We start from the raw sequence: 23,622 nt of genomic DNA, 5'->3' as shown, positions 1-23,622 counted from the left end.
TACATTAAAACAAATTATTGCTGTCACTTAAACGCAAGATAAATATATCATTTCTCATTAGCATGCAGTTTCTCGACACGTAGCAAACTCTACGAAAATTAATATTTTACTTAACTAATCAATAATATAGGGTAAGTTCATCCATGCATAAAACATTAGGGAGTCTTTCATTATCATGCATAAAAGAAAATTAGTGTCCTAACACACTTAAAATAAAAATCACTCATGTCATTGATACTACAATAAAACTTTATATTTACTTTAGTCATGCTCTCAGAAATATTAAATTTAAAACAACCCTTGAATCCTAATTTTGCTTGCAACTGGATCAAATATAGCACGTATCCAAAAATAATTTTTCATATTCATCTATCAAAATCATATAGAATGAAACAAAACAATTAAGAATAATTACACGACGCTCATTGCTATTATTATTATTACTAATTATTTTAAACGGTGAAGAGATTCAAAAATTAATCTCCATATACAATGACAATTAACATAAGACTCGCTACCGTATAACACGAATTTAAAAAAAATAGGATAATATAAACTCACTTCTAATATATCACCCCTACCAAGTTATATTCTCACGGTAATATTTATGAACCATAAATCAAGGTATATATGTAAGAATACTTGAATATGCAAAAATCAATGTGAAACTAATTTAACAATATTAATCAATCATGTCATAATTTATCGGCACGAAACACACTTATAGAACAAAAATAGAAATCCGGTTGTTGTGGAAATACAATCATCATTATATTAAGACATCCTCTACATAAATTCCAATATAGTTTAAAAAAAATAACAATTATCACCATTATTTTTAATTAATCATTAATAACGTGACCCTAAGAAAACAACCTACACATGCATATCTTCTTGGTAAAACAATATTAATCATCACATACGCACGGTAATAGTTCATCTATATACAATAATATAAAAACATGTATACGCAAGTATACACATCTCAAAAAGAATACACGTGTATACGCAAGTATACACATCTCAAAAAGAATACACGTGTATACGCAAGTATACACATCTAAAAAAGAATACACGTATATTTTATTTTATTTATTTATTTTTTTTCTTTCTATTTATAGTTAATCACCTCTAACAAATTAATCTCTTATACTTCAAAATACTATTCATCCATTAAAGTGTACGAGTAAGGCGAGATAGTTCCTCCAACACCGAGGCAATTAGTTCCTTACTTAGTACGTCACAAAGTCATCAGTTAATGCAGCACATTCAATATAGATAAAAATATCTTATTGTTTCTTGAATAATAACATAACACTCAAATACAAAGTTCACAGACAGGTTATCATACTTAATCCATACTCCACGTGAAAATGATCACCAACAACAAAACCACACTATAGCAGCACACATCATTTTGATCAAATCAGTCAATAAGTAACATATAATAAATGTAACTACTCCTTATATGATAAGGAAACAAAAACATCATTTCATATGCACTCCACAAGAGTAACTAATATAAATATACACATTACACGCACAAACAAATCAAGAAAAATATTGACTCTCTTTATTTCTATATCTCTTTCATTTTCTTTGAAAAAAATAAAACAACTAGCTGAAATAGTTTTGAAAATAAAACTTCTTAAACACTACCCATAAACCACGATCCGAGAATCAATTAGACTCACCTAAGCCTAAGCTTTTCTAAATGGCAGCATCTCATCTTAAGGGCAAATACAGTCCTTAACTTCGACTTCTGTTCGGCTACGGTTATTTAAGTTGTACCACATTGCCTTGTCAAAACCTGTTGTGAATGTAACATCTGATGTGTAGATATCAGAAAAATTAATGCATTGGTCAGGATTATTTACGACTATTGTTTTTCTCTTGTTCCAGAATTCAGTTGCATCCAAAACCCAAAGATCAATCCATTCATCTCCTACAAAGAAGAGCGCAAGATGACTTTCATACTTCACAAGTTCTTTTTGATTTTTCTCACCCATTACTACTACTTCTTCTGGTAGTAAAACAGTTATCCAGTTCGCTTCATTCAGATCAAATGCAAATACGTAATCATCATTTGTGAGCCAATGAAAAGCTCCATTGGAGAAAATGGCAGAACCACACAATATCAATGTGGGATGAGGTAACTTTATGTCCTTGGATCTTCTCCATCGGTTATACTTCGAATAAAAAATTTCAATACGGAGGGTGTTGTTGCTGCATTGCAAAAACGTAGATTGTTAGAGATGGGATTTGTGTTGAGGGCCATGAACCATATATGGAATTTTATTTACTATTTCGTTCTTTCATTCAATTAACGGTAATTTGGTTTGGTTCCATGTAAGTTCCATCATTCCATGTCTTCCATGCCTCATTATTTTCAACTATGAAAACAAATAACACAATCAAGATTGAGTAAAATTATCATACCGGAAGTTGGGCCTGTGACTGGAGAAACGAACAATGATGAAGCGAACAGGATTGGATACAGCCACCATCACAATTTTTTATGTGAAGTATGATGTTTTTGGATTCGGAATTGTTCTCCATTCTTTTGTAGTAGGCTTGCATACGTAGTATTGTGGAATTCGCATGTCCTAGCCACTCACACAGCATAGCAATCCTTCACTTGAACTCGCTACAATATTTGGAAAACGAGTAGGTAAAAATTTCAAAGACATACTAGAAATTGTCGACGACAATGGATTTGGTGAAACGAAGGTGGCGGAATAACGTATTTTGATGTTTTGTATGTAGTGGTGAAGAAGAAGAAGAATTGTTTTCTTTACATGTCTCCATTATGTTATCAGGAAGGTTAGTCTCTGCATAACAATTTTCACATCGAAATATATATACGTAAAAGTTACTTAGTCGTACATAGAAGTAAGTGTTGTAGCTATACCGTGACTTGGTGACAAATAAACTACTTCAAAGTTCAAACAGCTGTTTGATTAAATCAAGGAATTGATTTTTGTTGTGTACTTTTTCTGAAAATAGCTGACCCTTTCAATTTTCCAAAAAGCAAAGGAAACTAGACCATAGGACAACCATTATTGAAAGAAAAGAAAAAATATACCGTAATACCGTACAACAACTTTAGCTAGCTTTGGAGTGTTACAATTAACTAGTTTTGGAGAGAATACTACACTAACAAAGTAGAAAAACAATGAAGAGAGAGAGAGAGAGATCTTATTGATGTGAGTTAGTTGTGAATAAGAGGAGATTCTCTTTATATATAATAATCTAATATCTATATACTAAAATAGAGACCTCTAAGAGAGATTTTTCTCTCTCCTAGGTGACAGTTTAATACTAGAGATAGTTTTTTCTCTCTTAAGAGTTGTGATGATGTGCTATATATTAAAATAGAGACCTCTAAGAGAGATTTTTCTCTCTCCTAGAGTTATAAGTGACAAAAATATATCATAAAAAAGGTCAACCATTTATAAATAGCTGAAAAACAAACACACAAAAAAAAAAATAGTCTACCACTTACAATGAAAATAAATAGTAAGCACTTCCAAAAACGAAAAAACAAGCACCCCCTGAGAGTTATTAGTGAGACTATGGAATACTTTAACTAATTTCACATCGTGGCGATCTAACACAATTTTTTAATTTACGCTTATTATCTTATTTAACGGGCGACAATATATAAGTTGTGCAAGACGTACACTATATAAAACTGCTCGTTAAGAGAAAGACTGTGATCCAACATTCAAAAATGATAAAATATATGATCTAAGTATATAACAAGTAACAACAACAAAGTTACTAAACATCAAACTCAGTAGCCATTTAGAAAACAATACTCTAAGTCAGATTGAAATGGCAACATCTCATCTTGAGGGCAAATATAGTCCTTAACTTCGACTTCTGTTCGGCTACGGTTATTTAAGTTGTACCACATTGCCTTGTCGAAACCTGTTGTGAATGCAACATCTGATGTGTAGAGATCAGAAAAATTAATACATTGGTCAAGATTATTTACGACTACTGTTTTTCTCTTGTTCCAGAATCCAGTTGCATCCAAAACACAAAGATCAATCCATTCATCTCCGACAGAGAAGAGCGCAAGATGGCCTTCATACTTCACAAGTTCTTTTTTATTTTTCTCACCCATTACTACTACTTCTTATGGTAGTAAAATAGTTCCCCAATTTTCTTCATTCAGATCAAATGCAAATATGTAATCATCATTTGTGAGCCAATGAAAAGCTCCATTGGAGAAAACGGCAGAACCACACAATATCAATGTGGGATGAGGTAACTTTATGTCCTTGGATCTTCTCCATCGGCTATACTTCGAATAAAAAATTTTAGTACAGAGAGTGTTGTTGCTGCATTGCAAAAACGTAGACTGTTAAAGATGGGCTTTGTGTTGAGGGCCATGAACCATATATGGAATTTTATTTACTATTTCGTTCTTTCATTCAATTAACGGTAATTTGGTTTGGTTCCATGTAGGTTCCATCACTTCCATGCCACATTAATTTCAACTATGAAAACAAACAACACAATCAAGATTGAGTAAAATTATCATACCGGAAGTTGGGCCTGAGACTGGAGAAACGAACAATGATGAAGCGAATAGGATTGGATACAACCACCATCACAATTTTTTATGTGAAGTATGATGTTTTCGGATTCAGAATTGTTCTCCATTCTTTTGTAGTAGGCTTGCATACATAGTATTGTGAAATTCGCATGTGTTGGCCACTCACACAACATAGCAATCCTTCACTTGAACTCGCTACAATCTTTGGAAAATGAGTAGGTAAAAATTTCAAAGACATACTAGAAATTGTCGACGACAATGGATTTGGTGACACGGAGGTGGCAGAAGAATGTATTTTGATGTTTTGTATGTAGTAACCTAATATAATTCTCTTCCTTTCACAATGCATACTAGTGAAGTATGACTCGTGAGTAAGTGTACACCACTCTCGACATACTTGTCTGCATGCACTAAGAGTGTCTATAGAAACTCCAGTAAAAATATTTAGAGAATGGAACAAAGAAAGTGGTGAAGAAGAAGAAGAATTGTTTTCTTTACATGTCTCCATTAGGTTGTTAGGAAGGTTAGTCTCTGCATAACAATTTTCAGGTCGAAATATATATAAGTAAAAGTTGCTTAGTCGTACGTAGAAGTAAGTGTCGTAGCTATACCGTGACTTGGTGACAAAGAAACTATTTCAAAGTTCAAACAACTGTTTGATTAAATCAAGGAGTTGATTTTTGCCGTGTACTTTTTCTGAAAACAGCTGGATCCTTTCAATTTTCCAAAAAGCAACGAAAACTAGACCATATGACAACCATTATTGAAAGAAAAAAATATATACCATAGTACCGTACAACAATTTTAGCTAGCTTTGGATTGTTGCAATTAACTAGTTTTGGAAAGAATACTACACTAACAAAGTAGAACAACAATGAAGAGAGAGAGAGAGAGAGAGAGAGAGAGAGAGAGAGAGAGTTGTGAATAAGAGGAGATTCTCTTTATATATAATAATCTACTATCTATATACTAAAATAGAGACCTCTAAGAGAGATTTTTCTCTCTCCTAGGTGACACTCTAATACCAGATATAACTTTTTCTCTCTTAAGAGTTGTGATGATGTGCTATTTACTAAAATAGAGACCTCTAAGAGAGATTTTTCTCTCTCCTATAATTCACCAACATAAACAATAACCCATAAAAGAATATCAATCACAATTTACAAAGTTAAATGACACATAGAAAATTAAAACAAAACATAACACTTTGTCATCCTTGAGTATTAAAATTCATATGGTGCTCATTCCATATAGTGTTTGCAAGAGTGGTCCTGAACATAGTCCACTCAGAAGTCGGGGTGAGAGTACTAACACTTTGAGCTTGGGTACCGGAATTCTCGTGTCCACCTTCATCACGGTCATCCCATCCATTACCAACATCATCTGGATCTACGTCTCGTATAAAATTGTGTAGTATACAACAAGCTACTACCAAATCAACTTGTGTATCTACACTATAGAAAGGGGATGTCCTTAGATAAGCAAATCTCTTCTTAAATAGACCAAAAGTACGCTTAATCACGTTATGCAATTTGTGAATGCCTAAAATTAAATAACTCTTTATAGTTTTGTGCTTCTCCTGTTTGGTCAGATAAGTGATATCTAGTTCCACGAAAAGGAACTAAGAAGCCTGAGATAAGTGGAAATCCAACATCACCAAGGTAATATTTACCCGGTGGAACGATTAACTTGTCTTTTTGGTGGTTCATCGCAACTCTCAACAACCTACTATCATGAACGGAACCCTCCCATCCAGCTAATATGTATGTTATCTTCATATCAAAAGAACAAGCCATGAGGACATTATGGGTCAAGTCACCCTTTCGGTTGCGATACCTCGGTTGATCTTCTATGGGTACCGCTACTGGTATGTGAGTACCATCAATCGCACTAACACAATCCCATAAGAAGAAAAAATAATTTAGAAAACAAAATATGTAAATAACCACACCACCTAATATAAATAAATAAGTAAATAGAGTTCAAAAGTAACTAGCTCGGCTTTACCTTAAAGTATCTCATGGACCAAGCTTTCGGATTACCGCCGGTTTGCGGGAGTTTGTTTGACGTGCCTGCTTTACATATTCTCTCCCAATCTTCAATATTATTCACAATACCGTATGTAAATGGCGGTGCACTGTTTCTAATGACCTTACCACAGTAAAAGCACCATGCCTTATACGTGTGTCATGGCCCACAACAAGAATAAACACAGCGACCTTTTCTCTCAAAGATACTCACCTACTATCAGCCAATCCTTTCTCTTTAAGTTTTTCGCACAATCTACCAAAACAATATCTATTCATGAGGAGCATATCGGGACAATGGCTATCATTCTCTGAGTATAGCCTCTCAAGAATACTTTTTCTCTCAATATCTCGATTCTTATGAGGCTGCCTATCAACATATTCAGTCACGTGTGTGGTAACTATATATGCAGCAATTAGACATACTAGTATCATGTACGTGCTTCACACGTTTGGAATAACACCATATTAGTGGGACTCTGAGTTGGTGAGACTTTTTTTAGTTCCATATTTATCCTTCTATTTCAACTATTATTACTATATATTATAGAGGCTACTATTGGTATTTAAGAAACACATGGGAGGCAAAATAGTAAGGTTGAAGAGATTTAGAGTTACATAAAAATTTTTTTTTACTGTTGCGAGAATGTAGATAAGAGTTGCGATTTTTATAATAATTTAGATATAGGCTGCTTTTTTTTTTTCGTTAAAAACATGTCTTATAAATATCATAGCATAAGGGGTACAGTATTGCTGTTCAGCAAAAAGTCAGGGAGAGAGTTCAGATCTTGATATCTAGAAGCCCACTTGGCTAGCTCATGCGCTTCATCATTCACTTGCCTACTAATCCAACTAAACCTACAAAAAGTAAAAGTGTGGCATAACTCCTGAATATTACATCTAATGGAATCAAGTTTCCAATTTGTCAACTGTTGCTCACTCAAGTTTTGTGCAGCCAAAATAACTTGACGGCAGTCTCCTTCAAACAGTACTGATGTGCTATCCGTGGTCCTCGCTAGTTTAACAGCCACTTCCAGAGCCACCATCTCTGCCTCTTCTGCAGATCCAGCTTCAAAGAGTCTTGTAGCTGCTCCCACCATGTTTCCTTCCCTATCCCAAGCCAAAGTTCCTACTGCTGCCACCCTTGTTTCCCTGCGGAAAGCCGCATCAAAACGGATTAGCACAGTATTTACTTCCACAATAGGAAAAATAAGATTGTTGTTCTTATCAAGCCAAGTCTTAGAAATGTAAGAGTTAGAAGAGACTACTCCCTGAGGTTCTCTGTAAGCTTCCAGGCTCATGTTCCACTGAGCATAGGCCCTTCTCAGCATGCTGTCTCTGTTGGGCACTTTGCCCTCAAACTTGGCTATATTCCTTGCTTCCCAAATATCTTGTAAGATATGAGCTGTTAGCAGTCCTTTTTCTACAAGTCCTTGGTCAGTTGTTTGTGTCCACCCCAGGAAGACATCTAGCCAGTCTCTTATAGTGTGATCCGCATGTTCTTCAACTCTGGCCCCCAACTCCGAAGCGAACCAAACCAGTTTTGTCCACTCACATTGGAAGAAAATATGGATGGGTTCTTCTGGGGCCAACCAACATAAGGGGCAAGTATGATCCCCCTGAATATTTCTGCTTTCCAACACATCTCCTGTGGGAAGCATATTCATATACAGCTTCCAAAGGAACATTTGTGTGTTAGCTGACAGCTGCAAGCCCCACAGAGTTTTTATACTCTTAGTATTGAAGGAGGAGGTGCCTCCTTGCCAATAAGTTCTAGTGACAAACCTATAGGCAGATCTGACTGTGAGGAGTCCATTATGTGTGTGTACCCATCTAATCTCATCATTGGCACTGCTGTTAGGTCTGATCACCACTTGAGTAATCAAGGTTACTATCTCAGGTGGAAAAAAAGACTCTACCTTTTGATAGTCCCAGCTTGACCCATCCCTTAGCATCAGGTCTCTTACTCTTAGATCCTCCAGCTCAGGTCTGTTAGGCATCACTTCGTGCAGAGTTATAGGAGCATTGTTATGGAGAAGCCAAAGTTGTTTCATAGCTTCCACCTTGTCCCTTTTCCCAATACTCCAAATAAGCCCTGGAAGAATGTCTCGAGCAGTTCTATGCACCCCTTTCTAGAACCAGGAGGCCCAGGGTGAGGGTTCCTCTTTACTATCAAACCACTGTTTTCCATACACAGCTATAAAGGTCTTCGCCCATATAGATGTAGTGTCCTTTACAGCTTTCCAAGCCAGCTTAGAGAGCATAGCCTTGTTCATATCCCCCGATTTCCTCAATCCTAAGCCTCCCAAGGCTTTAGGCTTACATATGCCATCCCACCCAATGGTGTGGAGGCTTTTGCTGTCCTCCGTACCATGCCACCAGAAGTGTATGTAAGCTTTATCTAACTTATTGCAAGTGGATTTAGGTACTTTGTAAGTTGCCATAGCATAGAGAGGAGTAGCTTGAGCCACAGCTTGGATAAGAGTATTCCTCCTAGCTTGGCTCAAGACTTTAGCTCGCCAACCCTTTATTTTGCCATGGACTTTGTCAACCAGGTAATCAAAGTCATCCTTTTTACTCTGAGATATGACAATGGGTACTCCCAAGTATTTATCTCTCTTGTCAAAGATTCTCATCTTCCAGAATCTCTTAAGAATCTTTTTATGCATTCTATGCACATTTTTACTACAGTGGATGCTAGATTTGTCATAGTTTATCCTCTATCCAGAGGCATCACAATACTTATCCAAGATGTTCTTTACCTTTCCACTCTCGGCCAAACTGGCCTTAGTGAACAAGATAAGGTCATCAGCATAAAGGAGATGTGTGATTGCGGGAGCATTTCTCCTGATTTTGATGCCATGAATTTCCCCATTACTTTCAGCCTTTGCTATCATTCTAGATAGAGCTTCAGAGACAATGATAAACAGGTAAGGGGAGACAGGCTGCTACTTCATAGTCATCCATATTCTTCACTATAAAAAATTCACAAAGTGATTATAAATTCAACCAAAAACCATGTGAACTAATTTAGACGTCAGCTATAACTAATACTCAATGTTGCTTCCTATAGAAATAAACAGAAAACTACACCAAATGCAAATTAATATTGAATAACAGTACTCCATTAAATGATACTAATATAATGTATTGTCATATAACAAGGAACAACTGCAAATAATTTTCTTCGTGTAATTTTGTGTTTTGTATGATGGTTCTCTGCTCAATAATCATCTGTAAATAATGTCGGTGTCCGAACAACAAACTTGAACAGTTGAACATTACTGGACATGGCCAAAAAAATTGGAAATCTCTAAGTTTTCAAGATATTTGGTGGAATTTTAAAGATAATCAAACATGTTATTATGCACAGGCATATAAAGTACTTAACAAAACTTCCTTTGAATTAATCCACTAACAAGCATCCAAAAGATTCCAAAGCATGATGTTTCACGGTTATAGAAATCAAAATAATGGGATGATGAGCAAAATACATTAAGCAAACAATAACAAGAAAATGGCACTAGCAACAACAACATCAATATCTTCAGATTTTCGCCCCAGCCATACCTTAGTTAGAGATCTGCAAAATAGGCTAGGATAAAGAAAAATTGGATATGATAAGTTCATTGTTGTAGAGAGGGAGATACATAGGGAGAAGATTTGTTAAGTACTTTATATGTCTGTGCATAATAACAATAATTGTTTTGAGTCCATGGAGACCTAAAAATTTTTGTGGTCGCGCCCTTTCATTCCATTCCATTCCTTTCCTTTCATTGGTTAAAGGATATTTCCTTTCTCAAGAGGATATTTCCTTTTCATTCTGCTCTTTCCCAAGGGCCTACCCACGGACTCAAAAATCCACTCCTTTCCACAGATTTGTTTTTCCTTTCCATAGATAGCAAACAGCCGATTAGTATGGAAAAGGTAGACCATTCTAGAGATTTCCTTTCCTTTCCATGCTAAAGTGGGTAAACAAACGCAGTCTTAGTATAAAATTATGCGCTACTTTCGCTTTCCTGTCAGGATTTCACATTCTCACTCGTTTCTATTTCACTCCAATCAATAAATTTTAACTTATCAAAAAAATTAAAAACATTATAGCCTGTTCTATACTCTCGGATCAGATTCAATCAGGCATAATTCCTAAGTTGATCTTTTGTCATAAAATGTACAATCTATACTCTGCGTTGCAATTGCATATAACTTGGTGCTGTCAGTATTCCAACAGAATTATGCCCTCAAGTAGGACGGCGTAAGAACACAAAAGGAGCTCATGTCTATCTAAATATCTAAGCCAAATCCAACCCTATTCACAAATTCCTAAGCAAATCAAACTGTTAAAGTGTGTGTATATAATTCAGATACTTCATTTCTAGCCACTCTTTCCCTCCTCTAATCAACCAACACGTGTCGACAAAAAAAATAGATTCTCATCTCTCCTTTAACCAATTCCCGCCACGTGTACACAACCTGTCAATAAGACAGCACATCTTCCAAAAAAAAAAAAAAATGTTCTTCCTCTTCTCATTACCATCATCATCATCATCAGCAGCTGAAATTGATGTGTAATTGGAGAGACGGGGGTAATAAAGATGGATTCACCAGCAAGAGTAAAATTTCTATGTAGTTTCGGTGGAAGTATTATGCCGAGACCACAAGATGGGAAATTAAGACACGTGGGTGGAGAAACGAGGATTGTAAGTCTAGCAAAAGATATATTATTTGAAGAGCTCATCTTAAAAATGAAAGAACTTTTTGAATCTGCTGTTATATTAAAGTATCAACAACCTGATGAAGATTTAGATGCTTTAGTTTCTGTTGTTAATGATGATGACGTCATTAATATGATGGAAGAATATGATAAATTGGGTGGGTTGAATGATGGCTTTACGAGGTTGAGATTATTTTTGTTTCCGCAATATGAGCAGTTGCAGCAAGATTGTTCGTTTTCTAGTTCGTCTCCGCATTTTGATTCTAATGAAAGGGAGACTGAGAGGAGGTATGTTGATGCTTTGAATAGTTTGAATGATGGTAATACTGAATTTATTAGATTACAACAACAACAGCAACAACAATCGCCCGATTCCCCTGTGATGGGAGCCGTGGCGGGGGTTGAAGGGCCGGTGATGAATCCGATGAGTGTTGAGTTTGGATTGAGTAATAATAATAATAATAGTCAGCGGATTTTTGAGGCACCTTTACCTCAGTTTAATTTACGGCAGCTTAGGATTCCGCATTTAGGGTCTGGGCAAATTCAGCAACCTCATAGTCAGAGGTATAGTGAAATGGAAGCTCCTTGGAGTCCTGGGTATTATTCGCCTAGGCATCATGGTGGGCACCATGATGCGAGGCAGGTGCCTGAGTTTCAACTTTCTCCGTCTTCTGGTCGATATCGTATGGGATTTGGGGAGTTTACTGATAGGGCTTCAGCGGAGGAGTATGGGAGGCAGTCATTTAGTCATCAACCACAGCCACAATTTGATAATCGGTCACCTTTTGTCGATAATGTGGTCTGGGTTCCAGCTGGAACAATACCTAGTGAGAGTGGTGGTTTTCCAGTTAATCTTGGTCACCCTCAGAATGGTTTCAAAGGGAATGGTAGTAGGTGTGAGCAGTGTAGGATGGCTTTGCAAAGGAATCAAACTCCAATTGATACTGGTCGTTACCCTGATCCTAGATGGATGCCAGCAGCCCAACCTCATTTGGAACCACAAAACTGTATGAACGAATTCCATCAGTTTGGTAGTCCTCCTTGTGCTGAGTGCAACCATAGAAGGGAGGCTTACCATTTTAATCCGGAAGCAAATTTGGAGTCTGGAATATACCCCAAGGAACTAAATGATCCTCGTAACTTCTATAGTGAAGCTCATAATCACGAGAGAGGATGGATCCAGCATCACCACTTGAACCCTCGGGGTGAGGAGCCAAGAATTGGTATGCCCAGTGGAGGATGGATAAATGAGCACTATCTGGCAGATGGTAATAGCATGAATGGTCATATTGCACATGCTAATTGCAGCCATCAGGTGCCTTCGAATTTCGTTAATCCTGAAGACCCCCGGTACATGCGAACCGGTCCTGAATTGGGAAAAGAAGGTTTCCAGGAACATGTTGTTGGTTCTGGACCTCACATCCATATCCCTTCAGTAGAAGACCATGGAGTTCGATACGCTGCTGCTTATGGTACCGACAATACTTATCAAGTGCCACATGGTCCTCCCCATGCCCATGCATTATGGACAAAAACACACAACCCTATGCGTGCTTCTCCGTCATATGAAGCTTTGAACATGCTCCCTCAAACTAATGGTACAGTTAATTCGGGGTTCCAACGGGGTACACAAGGGAGTCCTAGTTTCCGTGCCGGGATGGAAAATCCAAATCCTTGGGCTGGGCACTCACAGAAAACATTTGGCTTTGATGGGTCAGCTGCTCCAGAATATCACCATGACTATGTTCCAAACTTAAATTCATACGCAATCGGCCAGGAAAACCATTTGCCATTTGTTCAAGATCCTGTGAGAACCTCATATTCCATTCCTGTTGATTCTATGCCTGGGCCATGTTCTTCATCACCTGTTTTTAATGGTATACTGCATGGTTCAACCACTACAAATCATAACCCAGGGCCCTCAGATGTTGCTGATGTTACTGGAACACCTGGATTGGAGGATAAAAGTGCACTTAGAGAAAGTCACAAAGTTGAATGTGCACAGACAGTAGAAGAGTCTGTTGTGCTAAATAACTCTCACCAGGGTAAAATTGATTTAATCAATCAGGAAAACAAGGAGGCTGATGTTGAATCAAATGGAAAACAACTGTATGGAGAGAATGGCGATGTCATGAAACTCAGTGAAATTGATGGCCTTTCCATCGCTGATCAGGAGGGATTCTCTGTTCAACGCTTGAGTTTCTTACCTGAGTTGATTGCTTCAGTAAAGAAGGCAGCATTAGAAGATGCTGAGGAGGTGAAACTCAAAGTGCAGGCTAATGTTGAAAATCAAGTGGATGCCGTATTGAAAGAAGCAGATCCCCAGGAATTAGAAGCTGAGGTAAGAAATTTGTCTGCCTTGATTCCTCTGCACTTTGTCGAATATTTTCCCCAAGCCTTAAGTAGTAAATTGGTTAATATTTACACTTTGAGTTGTTCTTTGTAGAATACTCATGGTGATGTAGAGGTCGACTCTGATAGCGACCATCCAGAAAAATCTGGCATCGAGCAAACAAAGGCCGAGGAAGAAGCTTTGGCTAGAGGGCTACAGGTTATTTTCTTGTTCTCTTTTTGTCATAGTTATATTTTTGTGATTAATCTATTTATTTTGTACTCTTGATTTATATATATATGTTTGTTCTTGTACAGACAATAAGAAATGATGATCTGGAGGAAATCCGAGAGTTGGGATCTGGTACCTATGGAGCTGTTTTCCATGGGAAATGGAAGGGATCTGATGTTGCAGTAAAAAGAATAAAAGCTAGTTGCTTTGCAGGAAGACCATCTGAGCGAGAACGCCTGGTTTGTTATTCTTCTTCCTTCTGAATTGTTTTTGACGCAACTATCCTTATTGAAAAAATTAACCTTGTGGTGTTGGTCTTTGGTAAACTACAGTCTCCATTAGTGACATTATTTTATAATTAATTGAAATAGAATAATGATACTTTTCTTGTTTTAGTTTCTACTTATTTGTATATGCTTCAATAATCTGTGCATTCGACTATGCAAATCCACTAACTTCTTACCGTCTTGGTATTAATCATGATTTCAACTGAACCATCATGGGAAATTAACAAATCTTGTGCCAATGATAGTGAAGCTTTGTGTTATGCTGTGATAGTTTGCAGCAATAATATTATATATATATTTTGATGAATAAGATATTTTATTGTTATCTGAAGAAAGGTACAAATTAAATGCAGAAAATAGAAGTGATGTTGGCATCTGCATGGCCCAAAGCCATCCCTACCAGGTTGGCACCCCTTTTGCGAGTCCTCATGTGCCTCACCCCTAACCTTACCACAAGATTGAAGGAGGAGACAATTCTCAAGGACTTTATGTATAGCCCACGGATGAAATGTGAAGTCTTACCTTGTATCATGGAGCAAAGCACTCTCTCCAAAGCCAATAGCCTTGTTTAACTGCAATATTCCGTGTGAAGAATAGGACTCTCCTAGGTGGATGGATACCGGGGGTTTGGTTTGGCTATTTCTAGCCTGCACAAGGAAATAATTATCACTAAATATAGTATCCATAGACGCGTGCTTTTTATATGGACGATACAATCGAAATAACCTTTTGGGAGTTATGAAGGGATTGGGGAAGTCTTACCTTGTATAATGGGTCAACCAAAGGTGATCATTGGGATTTATGGAATAAGAGGTAATCCTTTCCTTGAGAGATTAGTTGCTTCTCAGACAAGTAGGGGATAATTTGAGGGTGGCATGTGGCCCTGTGGTTGGGAAGGGCTTCTGCCTCTGACTTTCTAAATGCTTATGTGCTATTTCTTGATGGATATTTGACCCCATTACCGAGTGACATTTTTCTTCTAGAAGTCTGTGAAGTTTGAAGGTGGATCTTTATATGATTTGAAGTTTCATGAGAGCTTTGGACATAGACATAATATGTTCCAAGCATTTCATTTACTTAATTAATAGGATACATAGTGGCAATCTTGATATGGACAAGCTAAGTTTCGTCCGACATGGAGCAGAAAAAGCCAAATGTGCCTTAGGAGTCATATAAAATGAAATTTCTATAGATTTTCCTTTATCTGGATGGTGTTAGACACATCTGCAAAACTAACTATTTCCAGTTTCCCCTTTCTACTATGTCCCCTGATCAATCGATTCTAGGAATTTAACTAGTTTTAGAACATTGAAATATTACATCTTTCTCGGTATAGTGTGCTTTGTGTAGCACATTTATCTTTTCACTGATATTTTGGTATAAGAGTTACATTATTTTTTCATTTGAGTTGGTTTCCTGCTTGTCTTTGATGTTATGGCCTTTAGATGTCTTCGGATTGTAGATTGGTTCTGATATTTATTTTGAATCTTTGTTAGCTAATTTTCTGTCTGTTTGTAACAGATTGCAGATTTCTGGAAGGAGGCTTTAATATTGAGTTCGTTGCATCATCCCAATGTCGTTTCTTTCTATGGTATAGTTCGCGATGGTCCTGATGGATCTCTAGCAACTGTAACAGAGTTCATGATTAATGGATCGTTGAAACAATTTTTGCAAAAGAAAGACAGGTAGATCATTTTGGTTGTTGTTAATTAAGCTTGTGCTGTTTTAAGTGCTTGTTGTTTTGAAGATATAAGTCACAAACTCACTTTGCTATTTTGCAACGTACTGTGTTATGGAGCAGAACAATTGACCGTCGTAAGAGGCTGATTATAGCTATGGATACAGCGTTTGGTATGGAGTATTTGCATGGGAAAAACATTGTGCATTTTGATTTGAAGTGTGAGAATCTTCTAGTAAATATGAGAGATCCCCATCGACCCATTTGCAAGGTATGTTGAGGTGGATCGTGGAAGGTTGATTTGAAGAAAGTATTGTTATTACTCCTATGCGGTCACTTCCTCTAAAAGTCTTGTTTTCTAAACATTTTTTCTGTTTAGCTACCATGTCTAAAATGTCACAGCATATCCAAATGCTTTTCATTTTATATGCGTAACTCTAAAAAATAAAAAATGAAAGACATGGCCAGTTCAATGTTCCTTTTACTGCCTACATGACTTTGTATCTTTGAAGCGGAGATTATGAAGTTGTAGTAGCGGTTACTTCTCTTGCGACTTCTCACTGATTGTCTGCGTATGTTGTTACAACTTACAGGGACCTCAGTTTTGTAGATAACTCACTCAATGTTTGTCTCTCAGATTGGTGATTTAGGTTTATCAAAGGTAAAGCAGCACACCTTAGTATCTGGAGGTGTTCGTGGAACTTTACCATGGATGGCACCTGAACTTCTTAGTGGGAAATGCAGCATGGTATCAGAAAAGGTAAGGTTGCTCTTGGTCTCTAAGTTATTCAAATCAGTTTACTTATTAGTTTCTATTTTTTTGAAAGATTGTTTATCCATCTTGCAGATTGATGTCTATTCATTTGGGATTGTCATGTGGGAATTGCTTACTGGAGAGGAACCTTATGCAGATATGCATTGTGCTTCGATAATTGGTAGGCACCATTGTTGAAATTTGAAGAATTTCCGGTTTATTGGAAAGATAATTTAGATAAGTTTCTTGGGTTGCTAACTGCTAAGTATCATTTAGCTTGTTTGTGTTATCTCTCGTTGTGGCAAAAAATTAACCATGCTAGATTACTTAATGAGGAATACATGCCTTAGTACAAGGATCATTCTATACTTTTACGTATGCATATGCATTAAACTGCAACCTTTTGTCCGGTGTATTGAGACAGTATTCTATGCTTAATTTGATTAGTTGACGGTCTGAGATGTCATTTGTGTTATGCTAATGCACATATTAGCAGTCTTCTATTGTGCACATACTATAAATTACCTCGACATTTTTATTTCATATGTATTTGTCATGTGTTGGTGTCGAAGATCACATATTTATTTCAATTAAATAAAATACTATTTTTAGAATTTCTTATTATTCCCCTGATTTTTCAAGAACAAATGAAGGATGGGCTGGGCCACCTCGAATGGCGTGAGCCGCATGCCAGGAGACCCGTACATATGATTTTTTGGGGAGGATCTGGCCTGTGCCCATTTTTGTTTACTTCTTTTGTTTATTTATTTATCTTGTTGTTTGTTTATTTTGTTGTTTATTCATCTTGGTTTCATATTTTTCCAAAAAATTGTTAAGTTTTTTTGGAAGTCTTTTTAAATTTATTTATGTACTCATTGAAAAGGAATCAGAGCAGGTAAATAAGGAAATTATCTGTGTATGCGTCGATATTTTTCAGATGGTTTAAATTTTTAAGGGTAGTGTATAAATTTATTGCTAGTGGTAAAAACTCTTAAAAGAGAAAACCTATTAAACTGATGTATTGGGAAAACTTCTGTGTAGGGATTTACTAAGTTTTTATGTTAGGTTTGAAAGAAGTACCTAGATATTTTATTCAAGTGGGGAGGCAGTTTAGGTGAAAAAAAAAAGAAACTCAACTCTTAATTCTGAAACATCATGTATATATATCAGTTTTTGTTTATATATATATATATATATAATCCAAGCAAAATCATGGACTTAAAAGTTGAATTAAGGGCTGATTTGTTGTAGATATGATTTGTTGTAGATATGATCTCCCTACCATGAAGAACATACTCACAAAAATTCAGCTCATTCAAAGAAGTCTAACATTAGAACATGCTCACAAAACTTTTAGTTCGTTAGTGCCTCTATCCCTCCCCTATATATATATATACAGTCCTTATCTTAAAAATAGCTACTTAAGTTAACTTTAAAATAAGTACGTAAGGAAAACTTCACCTACAAAATGAATTTAAATCTATTTTTTTGTGGATATGATATACTCAATATTAAGATCATCTCTATAAAATTTCAACTCATTTGGAAACCTCTAACATGGGCAAAAAACAATTACAAAAATTCAACATTTCTGGACCGTTAGATTTCTTTTTAAAGATGACAACAATTTTTATCTATGTTAGAGGTTTCCAAATGAGTTGAAATTTTGGGAAGATAATCATTATGGTGAGTGCTTCATAACCACAAAAAATTAGGTTTGAATTCATTTTGTAGGTGAAGTTTTACGTATGTACTTATTTTAAGTTAACTTAAGTAGCTACTTTTTAGAGTTACTATATATATATATATATATATATATATATATATATATATATATTTTAATAATTATGCTATAGTGTAAAACTGCATGGTTCTTGTGCAAAATGTTACTGGTTTCGGGATTGTTTCCTTTGTTTGGTGGTTTGAAAGTATTCTTTCTTTCTTAACATGTTGCTAATAGTTTACTGTTCGAGTCCTGTAGTTTCTGTGTTGCGGCTTTAGTAGATGTATTGATGCTGTTGGTGTGTCCTAGTATGCTGTCAGATTGATAATAATTTGAATATAAGCTTCATTTCAGCACACACAAACAAGTGGACATTCTCCAAGTAATAATTTGCCTGATTCAGGAATTAAAATTAGTTGAATCATGGACTTTCATAAAGTAGAAATATTGTCTTCAATAGTTTAATCTGATTTACATTTTGACAAAGATCTCTGCATGGCTTACAGAATTTATTGATTTTTTTTTCCTTATTTGGTTTTGTTCTGTTTTTCATTTTATCTTTGATTATGCTGTTCTTATCTTGGAAGAGGAATTGTAAAGGTTTTTATTCAGTATTCACTGAAACCATTTTTTACCAAAATGGTGGAAAGTTTGGAAAATGATTTGCAGATCCAGTTGGTAGGAGTAAACTGACAGTAATGACAGTATACTCGTAAATGATAAATATTAAGCTATATGTACACTTCTATAAAGAAGTAGCAGGTGTGCATGTGGTGTTGCAATGTAATAAGGAAATAATTGGTTGAAATATTGAAATCCAAAACTAAATAGTAAGATATAGTTATTATATATGTTCAATGGCGGATCATATACATTTGTGCTGTGTTAAGTGTTAACATTATAAGATGTTTGTTTGTTTTGTCAGTATGATAGTATACCCTTACAAACTAAGACACACAAGCTGTTAGATGTTAAGCAGGCAACCACATGTACTTCTTTAATTCGTTAGTTTGTTTTATTATGTATTTGTTACTTTTAAGAAACATTATGAGGTAAAACAACTGTTAAAGTGTGAATTGCCTTATTAAGAATGTCTTGTGGTTTTAATGAGCAATTAATAAATATATATTCGTTATAGAAAAATGACAAACTTTAATCAGATGTAAGGAGATGACATGTTATTGCAACTTGAAAGAGCTGCATTACAAATTAGTAAGATATATCACCATTGTTATGTACTAGTGATTCATAATATATGTAGTTATGTACTACTCTGAAAAGCGTAGAAAATTGTTTGTTGGTATGTGTGGTTGTCTATGTGGACGTACATCGAAATAGGACCATTCCTACTTCTAAGGGACGAGGTGTGCCGTTACTGGCCCATAACTCTTCTGCTAATATACAAGCTTATCTTATTTCACTTGGTTTTGAAGTGTTTTTAGGAAATAATTTTCCTCTTAGAGACCCTGATATATTGTTGTTATTTTTATTATCAGTTGAGAGTTGTAGATATTTGGGCCAAAAGATAAAACACTATATAATTAATGATACTAGTATGTGTTTACTGTTGGAAAGATGGATTTTTAATATAATTTTAATATGCAATGATGCCACAAAGAGGTAGATAAAAAAGGAACAGAAACATGGCTTAAACAATATCGAAAAGGCTTACTTGTTATAAGAAATCATTTCATGCGAAATATTATTTATAAGGAAATAATCAAGGTTTTAAATGTCCCTTCTGGTGGAATAACAATATGGTATGCTTACTGCTTTCGAGAATGTTATTATATCAACCACAAGTTATCGAGATGGGACCCAGTTTTAGTTACATAGCAATAAAATTTGTATTGAAGATATATAATATTTTTTCAAGCGCTTAATTACTTTCTGTACAAAGCGTTGCATGGAGGTAATTGTTGATTTTGTTTCCTAATGAACCACAGTTACTCAACCTTTTGTAGTTAAAATTCAATTCATGGCTTCTCGTAATTTTGTTTTTTTATAGGGGGGATAGTAAATGACTCGTTACGTCCACAAGTGCCATCCTGGTGTGATCCTGAATGGAAATCTTTGATGGAAAATTGTTGGTCTTCTGAACCAGGGCAGAGACCATCTTTCTCTGAAATTTCTCAGAAGCTGAGGAAGATGGCTGCGGCAATCAATTTGAAATGATGCGTTTTCTTGCATCACATGGTTGCAAGTAAGAAAGGAAGAAGGATATCTCACATGCGGTGAAATATCACCTGCCATATTGAAAACATTTTGCTAGTGATGCAATATCGTGTTTGTTATTCCCTAAATGAATCCTTTTCTTGTATTGCATATATGGATATTTCTTCACAACGACGTCCTATTATAAGCACTATATTATATCAGGAACATGCTATTGAGGACCATGCTATAAACAGAGGAGAGCTTTAAATGCTCGACTAATATGTGAGTTCATCAAACTACTCTAGATTGTTATCATTTTTTTCTATTTCACACCTTTTAATGACTATTAAGATCTTTTGACCAAAATTTTGCAGGGTTTTAAATCTCAGATGGGCTAGGGAAGTATAAGACGTTCAGATTGCGGAGACCTTTGTGTGCCACCATTCAAAGTGCAAGAAAGCTGGTATGGTTGTAAATAGTTGGAAAGTTTTATGCTCTATATAATGGGAGCCTGGAAGGCAATGATGCATTCATCATGCTGAGGCTTTTAGGTCAAACCTCAGATCCCAAAATTTGTTATATCTTTATGATGTTTTGTTTATGACCTAAATATCTATTTTATGGTTTATAGATATTCATCTCCAGGCATGTGTATAACTTTAAATGAGAAATTTGAAAAAGAGAAAAAAAAAAAAAAAAAGTACTATAAGTTTATAGGTATAATGCCCGTGTCTTATGTTTGTGGTACTTCATGATGTTTTTGGATGTTGAGTGGGTGCAGCGTTTAACTGCGATGAAAAGTAGTATAAACCATAAGCTTATTAACTTGTTCTTAATTAGGCTGTGAAACATATAAGAGAATCCCTGACATTATCCCTATTTTAATGTGTATATGTACCCCTATGATTATTGTGATGACCTCATCACTTCTCGCTGGTTGATTAAATTTTCTTCTTCACTCAACCTTCCTAGTTTTCTCCTTTGGGACTGGCTGTAGTGGATTTTTGGCAGCTTTCGATGCAACCATAAAGCTTGAATACTGGAGGACGTGTTTGTTGTTTGTGGGTGGGGGTTGTTGAGGTTGTGGGAGAGATACAGCATAGTTTAATTTTGACAATGTGAGACACATCATAAATTCATAATGCAGTTCCTGCTTGAATTTTGTGACGCTTGAGAGTTTCCTTTGGAATGTCACTGATGTTGGGAACAATCGAGACAAGTTTAACAGAATCAAACAGTTTACGGAGATAATGTTGCACATTTGGTTTACAAAAACAGAGCAAGTGCATTTAATGGAAGCTTCACTTGGAAGAAAACAAATTTAATGGAGTCGAGATGAAGAATGAAGATAGAAAAGGTTGAAATGTAATGTGATAAAACCTCTTAGTGATATAGTTTTCCAGCAGTCGAGATATTTGGATAGGCTTCAGTAATGAAATTGAGTTGTTAGCAAGTTTGTGGGAAATGAAATTGTGAGGCAACGAAATGAAAAAAAAAAAAATCTGAAAAAATAGTTGTCTCATTGGTCCTTTGCATCTGTATAAATGTTGGATTTGGCGTTTAATATTACCATATGAAAGCATTTCTTTTCTACATTATATTTTTTCCTACATAGTTTGAGAGTTACGGTAGAAGACATTTATTCTGTAAGAGTAGTTAGACCTTTGGTTACTTGTATGCCAGTGAAGAAACTGGACATTGTTTTTTTCAGATGATTAGTTGAGAAGGGCCTGTATTCGAGCGATCATATTGTAGCAGTGTAGCACACCCGATCCAAAAACAACTCCACTTTAGTTAGTCACTTAGTCCACTCTGTAAGAATGGTATTCCGTATTCAAGCCAGCCAAGCTTCAATAATCCTTGTATAGGGGTTATTTGTTCTACTTTTATTCTAACGTCTAATTAGGGCAGGGAATCGGGTCGGGTTTGATCCGACCCGCCCCGACCTGAATCCGAATAGTTCGGGTTCGGGTTGATTTTTTTATCCGTTTATTTATTCAGGTCGGATTCGGGGTTGGATATATTTTTTGGACTATTTTTTGAATTTTTAGTGTTATCCGATTGGGTTAGTCGGGTTTGGGTCGGATTTGGATATTAAATTTCGGTTTTAATTGGGTTTGGGTTTGAGTTTGGTTCGGGTTCGCGTCGGATTTGGATATTAAATTTCGGTTTTAATCGGATTTGGATATTATAAAACTATTTGGATTCGGATTCAGATATAGCCATATCCGATCCGAACCCGACCCGTTCCCTGCCCTACGTCTAATCCTTCTGGCCCTACGTCTAATCCTTCTGGCCATGTCAGAAAACACACTATTCTACATTTCTGCGAGCCATAACCTGTCACCCAGTGTTCTACTAGTAAACTCTTCAGTAGACATGAGCACGCCCGCAACCTATCCGCCAATCTTTCCTTCTCCCTCCTGGCGACTATTTACTTCTTTGGCCACGCCTTTAGGCTGTAGCAGTTGTAAACGTAATTTTCATCCCAAGTGCATTAAGAAGCGGATTGATTTTAGCAATGCTCGCAGCGATATCAAGAATACTGGTAAGACATCTAGGCACCTAGCTGCCCAATTTGCCGGGGCTACCATTGATGGCGATTTGTATGGAACATCTTTGCTAGCAACAAAGCTTTATACTTAATTATTTTGTTATCATTTGACATGTTAATGACCCAAAGTAATGTGTCTAAGTTGACTACGTGGGTAACCATAATACCGTGTGTTGTTGGATCTGGTAAGCGTGATATCTTGAAGCCACGACATTAGAATGAGCCAAGTGAAAAAACGTTTTTAAACGAAAATAACTTCTGTCCCCGATCCCTTGCTCATATTTTCCTATTTTCTCTCCCAACACAATTTATCTTCCCCCGTCTTGCTATTTCTTCATTATATTCTCTTTGTTATTTTTCTTTTTAATACAATTCATGGCAGTCGTCATCTTCATTGTTTGATCTCGCGGCACAAGAGGTATATTGCAACTGTCATTTTTTTTATTTGATCTCTCGACAGAAATCGACATATCTTCCTGTTTTGCTTTAGAAAGTGTGTTAGTAGAGAACTTTATTTTCACTTAAAACCACTTTCTGTCCCACTTCCATCTAAACGCTTATCTCGCTTTCCAATATTGAAATATTGGCAAGTCATATA

At 36.0% G+C, this 23,622-nt stretch overlaps 2 protein-coding genes across 5 annotated transcripts; one reads left to right on the top strand and one right to left on the bottom strand.

Moving 5' to 3' along the window:
- Nucleotides 1-4,144: 4,144 nt before the first annotated feature.
- On the bottom strand, nt 4,145-4,805 carry LOC147508727 (uncharacterized). Its single transcript, XM_086597580.1, has 2 exons — nt 4,633-4,805; nt 4,145-4,349 (listed from the first exon to the last, which is right to left on the bottom strand). The coding sequence occupies exons 1-2, from the start codon at nt 4,803-4,805 to the stop codon at nt 4,145-4,147; spliced, it is 378 nt and encodes a 125-aa protein (XP_086453706.1).
- Nucleotides 4,806-11,067: 6,262 nt separating this feature from the next.
- On the top strand, nt 11,068-22,068 carry LOC147508726 (kinase superfamily with octicosapeptide/Phox/Bem1p domain-containing protein). 4 transcript variants are annotated; one of them, XM_086601108.1, is made up of 11 exons: nt 11,083-13,649; nt 13,755-13,859; nt 13,958-14,110; nt 15,680-15,843; nt 15,960-16,107; nt 16,474-16,596; nt 16,684-16,771; nt 20,322-20,516; nt 20,693-20,752; nt 20,845-20,933; nt 21,443-22,068. In XM_086601108.1, exons 1-8 carry the CDS (start codon nt 11,190-11,192, stop codon nt 20,486-20,488), a joined length of 3,408 nt encoding a protein of 1,135 aa, XP_086457234.1. In that variant the 5' UTR covers nt 11,083-11,189; the 3' UTR covers nt 20,489-20,516; nt 20,693-20,752; nt 20,845-20,933; nt 21,443-22,068. The 4 variants fall into 4 exon arrangements, with proteins under 4 accessions (XP_086457236.1, XP_086457234.1, XP_086457233.1 ...); XM_086601107.1 differs by having other exon boundaries at nt 20,677-20,752; XM_086601110.1 differs by lacking the exon at nt 21,443-22,068 and having other exon boundaries at nt 11,068-13,649; nt 20,845-21,193.
- The last annotated feature ends 1,554 nt before the right edge of the window (nt 22,069-23,622 follow it).

Source organism: Coptis chinensis, chromosome 3 (assembly GCF_015680905.1).
Source record: "Coptis chinensis isolate HL-2020 chromosome 3, ASM1568090v1, whole genome shotgun sequence".
Lineage (NCBI taxonomy): Eukaryota > Viridiplantae > Streptophyta > Magnoliopsida > Ranunculales > Ranunculaceae > Coptis > Coptis chinensis.
This window is presented reverse-complemented; position numbering and strand designations above follow the sequence as displayed.